Source organism: Lepidochelys olivacea (genome assembly GCF_965140295.1).
Source record: "Lepidochelys olivacea isolate rLepOli2 genome assembly, chromosome: 3".
In the NCBI taxonomy this organism is placed as follows: Eukaryota; Metazoa; Chordata; order Testudines; family Cheloniidae; genus Lepidochelys; species Lepidochelys olivacea.
The window spans coordinates 15,879,170-15,888,780 of NC_140413.1; the positions used below are offsets into that span (position 1 = coordinate 15,879,170).

Genomic DNA, 9,611 nt, shown 5'->3' on the forward strand with positions numbered 1-9,611 from the left:
ATTACCCTGTAAGATATCTACCATCCTGATTTTACAGGGGGGATTTCTTTATTTCTATTTACTTCTATTTTTATTAAAAGTCTTCTTGTAAGAAAACTGAATGCTTTTTCATTGTTCTCAGATCCAAGGGTTTGGGTCTGTGGTCACCTATGCAAATTGGTGAGGCTTTTTATCCAACATTTCCCAGGAAAGGGGGGTGCAAGTGTTGGGAGGATTGTTCATTGTTCTTAAGATCCAAGGGTCTGGGTCTGTAGTCACCTAGGCAAATTGGTGAGGCTTTTTACCAAACCTTGTCCAGGAAGTGGGGTGCAAGGTTTTGGGAAGTATTTTGGGGGGAAGGACGCGTCCAAACAGCTCTTCCCCAGTAACCAGTATTAGTTTGGTGGTGGTAGCGGCCAGTCCAAGGACAACGGGTGGAATATTTTGTACCTTGGGGAAGTTTTGACCTAAGCTGGTAAAGATAAGCTTAGGAGGTTTTTATGCAGGTCCCCACATCTGTACCCTAGAGTTCAGAGTGGGGGAGGAACCTTGACACATGCCAACGCCTGTTCTCACTTTCGGGTGACATTTCAGGTGACATTGTAAACAAGAAGTGAGCAGCATTATCTCCTGCAAATGTAAACAAACTTGTTTGTCTGAGCGATAGGCTGAAAAAGAAGTAGGGCTGAGTGGACTTGTAGGCTCTAAAATTTTACAGTTTTATTTTTGAATGCATTTTTTGTACATAATTCTACATTTGTAAGTTCAACTTTCATGATAAAGAGATTGCACTACAGTACTTATATTAGGTGAATTGAAAAATACTATTTATTTTGTTATTTTACAGTGCAAATACTTGTAATCAAAAATAAAGTGAGCACTGTACACTTTGTATTCTGTGTTGTAATTGAAATCAATATATTTGAAAATGTAGAAAACATCCAAAAATATTTAAATAAAGGGTATTCTATTGTTTAACAGTGCAAATAATCACACGATTAATTTTTTTAATTGCACGATTAATTGTGATCAATTTTTTTAATCGCTTGACAGCCCTACTATAAAGTATTATGGAAGTCTGCATGGTTCTGTAGAATCATAGAATCATAGAATATCAGGGTTGGAAGGGACCCCAGAAGGTCATCTAGTCCAACCCCCTGCTCAAAGCAGGACCAATTCCCAGTTAAATCATCCCAGCCAGGGCTTTGTCAAGCCTGACCTTAAAAACCTCTAAGGAAGGAGATTCTACCACCTCCCTAGGTAACGCATTCCAGTGTTTCACCACCCTCTTAGTGAAAAAGTTTTTCCTAATATCCAATCTAAACCTCCCCCACTGCAACTTGAGACCATTACTCCTCGTTCTGTCATCTGCTACCATTGAGAACAGTCTAGAGCCATCCTCTTTGGAACCTCCTTTCAGGTAGTTGAAAGCAGCTATCAAATCCCCCCTCATTCTTCTCTTCTGCAGGCTAAACAATCCCAGCTCCCTCAGCCTCTCCTCATAACTCATGTGTTCCAGTCCCCTAATCATTTTTGTTGCCCTTCGCTGGACTCTCTCCAATTTATCCACATCCTTCTTGAAGTGTGGGGCCCAAAACTGGACACAGTACTCCAGATGAGGCCTCACCAATGTCGAATAGAGGGGAACGATCACGTCCCTCGATCTGCTCGCTATGCCCCTACTTATACATCCCAAAATGCCATTGGCCTTCTTGGCAACAAGGGCACACTGCTGACTCATATCCAGCTTCTCGTCCACTGTCACCCCTAGGTCCTTTTCTGCAGAACTGCTGCCTAGCCATTCGGTCCCTAGTCTGTAGCTGTGCATTGGGTTCTTCCGTCCTAAGTGCAGGACCCTGCACTTACCCTTATTGAACCTCATCAGATTCCTTTTGGCCCAATCTTCCAATTGGTCTAGGTCCTTCTGTATCCTATCCCTCCCCTCCAGCGTATCTACCACTCCTCCCAGTTTAGTATCATCCGCAAATTTGCTGGGAGTGCAATCCACACCATCCTCCAGATCATTTATGAAGATATTGAATAAAACCGGCCCCAGGACCGACCCTTGGGGCACTCCACTTGATACCGGCTGCCAACTAGACATGGAGCCATTGATCACTACCCGTTGAGCCCGACAATTTAGCCAGCTTTCTACCCACCTTATAGTGCATTCATCCAGCCCATACTTCCTTAACTTGCTGACAAGAATACTATGGGAGACCGTGTCAAAAGCTTTGCTAAAGTCAAGAAACAATACATCCACTGCTTTCCCTTCATCCACAGAACCAGTAATCTCATCATAAAAGGCGATTAGATTAGTCAGGCATGACCTTCCCTTGGTGTAGATAAAGCACCATATCTAAGGTCAGGACACCTGTCTTCTATTCCTAAATCTATCATTAATTTTCTAGGAGACTGCTGGTCTTCATTTAAATCCTTAGTCACTTTAACTTACACTTCCTTCCAACCCTTTATCAAGTTATCCCAATTTAGACCCCCTTATGCCCTCTATTGTCATTTTTTGCCATTTACAAAATGGGGATAATGGTGCCTACACAGGGAAAGAAAAGTGATAGAGAAGTGGAAAAAAATCCTTTTTAGAGTTATATGAATGTTTCCAATTTTGTTTGACAACATTTTTGCCAAATTTCCCCTTGGTCATTTGTTTTCCAAGTTACTGTTTTCATGTTAAACAGGAGGAAAGGTGGGCGGTTTCGGGAAGAGAGAGAGTTCAATTATTCTATATGCATATTCCAATAATATGTTTTCTGATGGAGGCAGGGGGAAAGCAGAGAGGAGGCTCTAGATGTAGCTGATGGCAGTAGAAAAGGGGAACAGGGTATATGCCAGCCTGGTGCAATTCTTGTAGTCAATAGGTTACACCAGGGATTTATTTAGCACAGGTCTTTATCTCCTAAATCAATAACAAGGAGCCTGAACACCAAGTAACTTCTCATTTATGCTTATTTCCACTAATTACTGTCTTTACAGATCTGACTACTTATGACTCAGTGAAACACTTTTTACTTCTGAACACACCACTTCAGGACAATAGTGCGACTCACAGCATTGCAAGGTGCCTTATTATTTTATTATCCCCTCCAACCTCTCTAAGGAGATAACTTTTAGCCACAAGCTAATCACTCAGTGATGTTATAATTTTCAGGACAGTCACATTGCTGCTTCCCTCTGTCTTCCAATTATTGCTTCTTCAGAGGTAGCCATAACAGGGCACTCAAATGCAACTTGGGAACGAGGGTTCTATTCCCAGCTCTGCCAGTAACTTGCTGTGTAGTCATAAACAAATCACTTTACTTCTTGTTGCTTCCGTTACCAATGCTGTAGCTGGAAATAATGCTACTTACCCAATGTTGCAAAGCACTTTGAGATTGCATATGAAAGTGCTAGGTGGTGGTAAATTATACACAGTATATTTGGAATTCTGTGACTAAGTATTGTACCTGGAGATGGAGCAGGAGCAGACAGAGAATAGACAGTAGCTGACCAGTAACCAAAAAGCAAGAACTGAAAGGGAACTAGTAGAAAGAACAGGAGATGCACCTAATGTTGATAGGTGTCTCCTTGGTGAAGAACTTGATCCTAGGCAGAAGTGGGCCAGATGTAGAGAACAGGATGGTATACTGCCTACTGAGCACCAAGGCAAATCCTATTCCAATAAAGGTATCAGATATCCTCAGGAGAGAGGAGGGAAGGGATGGACTTGCAGTTTAGGCAATGGTCTGGGACTCAGGAGATCACGTTCTCCGCATCTTATTCCATCTGCTCAATGGGAGGAGTATTAAAATCAGACACACTGTATATGGCTCTCTGGACCTCTCTCCATAGGCTGTTTTTAACTATGTACATATGCTGCTTCTCTGGAGACCAGTGTAACTGTGTGTATGGAAAAATTAGGTGATACCTTAAATGATCTGGTAGGGTTCGGTCCTAAACTACTTTATCTTCATTTCGTCTTCTGCCCTCAACTTGTACATAGATTCATAGATATTTAGGTCAGAAGGGACCATTATGATCATCTAGTCTGACCTCCTGCACAATGCAAGCCACAGAATTTCACCCACCACTCCTGCAAAAAACCTCACACCTATATCTGTGGTACTGAAGTCCTCAAATCGTAGTTTAAAGACTTCAAGGAGCAGAGAATCCTCCAGCAAGTGACCCGTGCTCCATGCTATAAAGGAAGGCGAAAAACCTCCAGGGCCTCTTCCAATCTGCCCTGGAGGAAAATTCCTTCCCGACCCCGAATATGGCCGATCAGCTAAACCCTGAGCATATGGGCAAGATTAATCAGCCAGATACTACAGAAAATTCTTTCCTAGGTAACTCAGATCCCACCCCATCTGATATCCCATCACAGGCCTTTGGGCCTATTTACCATGAATATTTAATTACCAAAACCATGTTATCCCATCATACCATCTCCTCCATAAACTTATCAAGTTTAATCTTAAAGCCAGATAGATCTTTTGCCCCCACAGCTTCCCATGGAAGGCTGTTCCAGAACTTCACTCCTCTGAAGTTGGTTAGAAACCTTCGTCTAATTTCTAGTCTAAATTTCCTGGTGGCCAGTTTATATCCATTTGTTCTTGTGTCCACATTGGTACTGAGCTTAAATAATTCCTCTCCCTCTCTGGTATTTATCCCTCTGATATATTTATAGACAGCAATCATATCTCCCCTCAACCTTCTTTTAGTTAGGCTAAACAAGCCACGCTCCTTGAGTCTCCTTTCACAAGACAAATTTTCCATTCCTTGGATCATCCTAGTAACCCTTCTCTGTATCTGTTCCAGTTTGAATTCATCCTTCTTAAACATGGGAGACCAGAACTGCACACAGTATTCCATGTGAGGTCTCACCAGTGCCTTTTATAACCGTACTAAAACCTCCTTATCCCTACTGGAAATACCTCTCCTGATGCATCTCAAGACTGCATTAGCCTTTTTCACGGCCATATCACATTGGCGGCTCATAGTCATCCTATGATCAACCAATAGTCCAAGGTCCTTTTCCTCCTCCGTTACTTCTAATTGATGCGTCCCTAGCTTATAACTAAAATTCTTGTTATTAATCCCTAAATGCATGACCTTACACTTCTCACTATTAAATTTCATCCTATTACTATTACTCCAGTTTACAAGGTCATCCAGATCCTCCTGTAGGATATCCCGGTCCTTCTCTAAATTGGCAATACCTCCCAGCTTTGTATCATCCGCAAACTTTATTAGCACACTCCCACTTTTTGTGCTGAGGTCAGTAATAAAAAGATTAAATAAGATTGGTCCCAAAACCAATCCTTGAGGAACTCCACTGGGGCTGGGCAGGATGCTGAGGCAATGCTTCCCAGCTCTGTCCTAACTGGGAAACCCACATTAAGTTATGGGGCATTAATCATGGTTTAATGACAACAGCCATAAAAATGTCTTTATTATTGAAACTCAGATGTAGGTGGTTGAATTGGGATGATAAATCTTGATGTGTTTTTTCTTCAAATAGTGTTTTTTATTGATAGTGTATGTTCCGGCCTGGTAGCTGCTATCCTGGGAACTCCTGCTGATGTCATCAAAACGCGGATAATGAACCAACCAAGAGATAAACAGGGAAGGTATGGATATTTCTGAGAGGGTATTTCCCAGCTTCAGTAGTAATTTGGGACGTGAACTGAACTCCCAATGAAGTCAATGGAAAGATTCACATTGATTTCTTCGATACAGCAGGCTTTGGATCTCTAGTCTACTCTTAATCTTTCTGCCTATTGTCTTGGTGTTTATTTTTGCATATAAAAGCTATTTTTGTAGTAATGGTCCATAACTATATAAAGTTCTTCCTTAAAGTATATAGTTTACTTTTGGGGGCTGAATTAATCCCTGGTATAGCTTCATTTACTTCAGTGGGTCTATGCCAGGGATCTTATTTCTAAATGTAACCTTTCATAGGAACTACCCTAATGGAAGATTTGGGGGTGTTATATTGGGTGGGGGTGATGGTGCTGAAACACTTTCATTTCCTACAGTCTACTTGTGTATTTGTAACACCAACTTCATTTTGTTCTACTTCCTTGTTGCTAGGGGACTGCTGTATAAGTCTTCTACAGACTGCTTGATACAGGCTATACAAGGTGAAGGATTTATGTCTCTATACAAAGGCTTTTTACCAACCTGGATGCGAATGGTAAATGACTTTTCCTCTTTTAGTATAAACTCTTTAGAACGAAATAGTTTGTAATGCAGTGTTGTACAACTACAGGGGTTCCTTCAATGCATCAAGACCCTTATCCTGCCAGGTGCTGAATGCCTTCAATTCCCATTGACTTTGCTGAGAACTGAAGTTGGAGCGCTTTGTAGGAGGCACTCAGCACCCTGCAAGATTGGGTCCTAAAACAGAATTAGAGAACTACACAGAACATCTTACAGCAATAATGATATTAAAGTATGTATTTCATAGTCCTTTGTTGCATTCACTGTATCGTTAAACTTGGAAAATATTAATATGAGGTTTTAAAAATGAATTAAATTAGTGTGCATTCTTAGTACACTAGTCATTTAAATCTGGAGGCATGAACCCAAGCATTGCCTCCAGTTACATGGAAAGACTGGTCTCTGTGTTTAAATACCTTCATGATAGGCACTGTAACTCCTTAGCTAGATTAGAGTTCTCATTTATTCACTTCACCAACCACATTGGCTGACATGACCGTCAGTGTTCGTTCAGAAGTGGTCCCAGGCCTGGAGTAATAGGGATGTTGCAGATCAAGATTGATGTGTACTGACAGAGGTTTGTGTCTCATTATGTGCCTGCCTTCATTCATCCTGAATTGTCAAGTTCTCAGATCTCATAAGCCACATGCTTGTCTACACAGGGAAGCAGACAGGCATAGCTATAGCAGGATAATTATTCTGCTAAAGCTATGTCAGTGTAACTCTCTGTGTGGACACTCTATTCCAAAATTAATGTGACTTTTTTACTCTGCTTGCCCCAGTCTTCTTGTCCAACCACTCTCACCTCCCCCAGGCTCCTTGTCCCAGTCTCCCTGCTCGGTCAGAGCCAGTCTCCCCGCTCGGTCAGAGCCAGTCTCCCCCTCTTCCGGGTCCTTGACCACTGTCAGTCTTTTACCCACTCACTTATTCTCAATCCCCTGGTTTCTTTTCCCCAGGTCCCAGACTCCTTTGCCAACCAGTCCCACTCCCACTGGCACTAATCTACTCCCTCCACTTCCCTTTCCCCCGGGGTCTGACGCTTGTTCTCTGCATTCAAGTCAAGGAGCTTCCTCCTTCAGGGTGCCTGGGCATTGGCAAAGAGAGCACAGGAAAGAAAATCTTTCTGCTCTCAGTTCCTGTGCCTGGTATCACAGCAGCTGGAAAGAACAATTGCAAGGAAAGTCCTGCTCAGCTACTGCATCCCTGGGCTGGACTATGTCCAGTACAGATGGAATCTTCAGAGAATTTAGCAGCCAAACTCTAACAAGTCTCTACTGAGCATGTGCCAACTGAGATTTTTTTCAAAGGTTTATAATTTGGCCAAATTTTGTGTGTTTTTTTATGGGGGAAAAAAGCAAAAGCACACCACTGACACAGACAGGCACCTTGTCAAATTTCAGTTCCTTTCTCCGAAGTATGTTGGTACATAGGCGCCTCGCCTTGACTCCGCCCCTGCCCCCATTCCAACCCCTTCCCCAAAGTCCCCGCCCCAACTCTGCCCCCTCCCTGCCCCTATTCAGACTCCAGCCCCGGAGCACCCATGGAGTCAGCATGTATTGTTGGTATGAGTGTTGCTGATCTAAACAGTTGTAAGAATTTCTTTAACATGGGCAAAACTATGTATTTTCCCCTAATTTTATTTTTGGAAACTGCTGAACAATTGTTGCTGAAATTTTCTGAAAATATTCAGCCTGCAGCGTGGAAAATTTCAGCCCAAAGGGTTACATTTTAGCAAAATAAATTGGAAAGAGGGTCTTATGGGAGAGGTTGGGCAACCTTAACTATAGGCAACATATGACACCCTCCATAAACTTCTTATAATCTAGCTAAGACAAAGACTTTAATATAGTTATGTATTTATCCCTGTTAAACTGGCTAATGAATACTTACTAAAATGTTACCTCTGTTCTTAGTTTGTAATAAATTGTATGGTTACTTTTGCAGGCTCCTTGGTCATTGGTATTCTGGCTTACCTATGAACAAATCAGAAGGATCTGTGGAGTTAGTTCTTTTTAAGATCTTGAAAGCATATACTAATAATCACATAACAAATAAAACAGAGTTGGAAATCCAGCAGATCATCAATAAAACACTCCATCCCTAAGGAAACTGGTTATTTTAGGAGACTGGCAATAGTCTCTCACCTTTACGTCATCACTTCAAATTCAGTCTGGTTGATAGTGATTTAATATTACCTTCTGATTGCCACTTGACAGATTACAGTACAGTAAAACCTGCCAAGAGTGACCACTCATGGGAGTTAGCAAAAGTGGTCTCTTGTAAGAGATGGCCACTCTTCAAAGGTTTGCACACGGGAGAGCGTTGGCTGCTGGCCCAGTGCCCCGCTTGGCCATTCTCACCAGCAACAGTGCAGAAGTAAGGGTGGCATGGTATGGTACACTAGATCCCTACTGATAGGCAAAAATCAGTTTCTCCTACAGGTTTGTTTTTATGAATGGGAGTAAGAAAATGTGGTCACTGGTTGCAGATGACAGGTCATCCCTCTTTACAGTTTCTTCGCAGTTAAATTATAGGGGGAAAACTTTCTGTGTCCTCTACAAGTAGTTGCTTGTGACAGGGTGGTCTCTCTTCGGAGGTGGTTGCTAAAGCAGTATATAGAATTGGTGGTCTCAATGGTGGTCATAACTGTCTATGACAAAAAGCACAACTCCACCTGGCAATAAGTGTCAGCCATGCTGGAAGATTCAGGAAAGGCAAAACAACTTACTAAGCAAGTACACTAAATTACCTTTTTAATCCTAGAGAGAGGGCTCCTGTAGCTAAGGATGAGACTTGATTGAGCTCTAGATACTTCTATAGAATGTACGTTTTTAATCGTGCATTATACATGTTCTGTGGATAAATAAAAGACTCAAGTGTAAATTTTGCAGCCTTTCATTAGAATTAGACAAACACACAGATGTACACAATAAAGGAAAATACATCTCCTGTAGCTACCTCTTCATTAGAGGTGTGTCATTTTTTAGCAAACCAAGCATTAAGTACTAGGTGCTGTAATAAGTTAATACAGTAGATTCAGCTGTGAAGACTTGGCCGCAGATAAGTTTGATATAACACGTGAAAGGAATTGATAGGTTCAACTTATTTCTCAATGGATGTATACCCTCTTCACACCACCACTACCTGTTTGAATCATAGAATATCAGGGTTGAAAGGGACCTCAGGAGGTTATCTAGTCCAACCCCCTGCTCAAAGCAGGACCAATCGCCAACTAAATCATCTCACATGATGTTTGGACACACTACTGTGCTACTGGTGAAATTCACCAGTACAGAGGGAATCATAATGATTAGAGACTGAAGATCTTTTGGACAGGTGTCTTTTGAGAATCCCAGTGGTACATTAGCAGGTCAGCACTAATTTGTACCAGCAGAGGTTTGTGTAAAAACATGTAT

General features: G+C 41.8%; 1 protein-coding gene across 7 annotated transcripts in view; it reads left to right on the top strand.

Annotated features, from left to right (window-relative positions):
- Positions 1-9,078, top strand: part of SLC25A27 (solute carrier family 25 member 27) — a 41,704-nt gene extending 32,626 nt beyond the window's left edge. For all 7 annotated transcript variants that reach the window (XM_084623632.1, XM_084623633.1, XM_084623634.1 and 4 more), the window contains exons 6-9: positions 2,971-3,055; positions 5,511-5,603; positions 6,067-6,169; positions 8,140-9,078. In XM_084623632.1, the coding sequence (XP_084479758.1) occupies positions 2,971-3,055; positions 5,511-5,603; positions 6,067-6,169; positions 8,140-8,211 (353 nt within the window). In that variant the 3' untranslated portion in view covers positions 8,212-9,078. The remainder of the gene's footprint in view (positions 1-2,970; positions 3,056-5,510; positions 5,604-6,066; positions 6,170-8,139) is intronic.
- Positions 9,079-9,611: the final 533 nt, after the last annotated feature.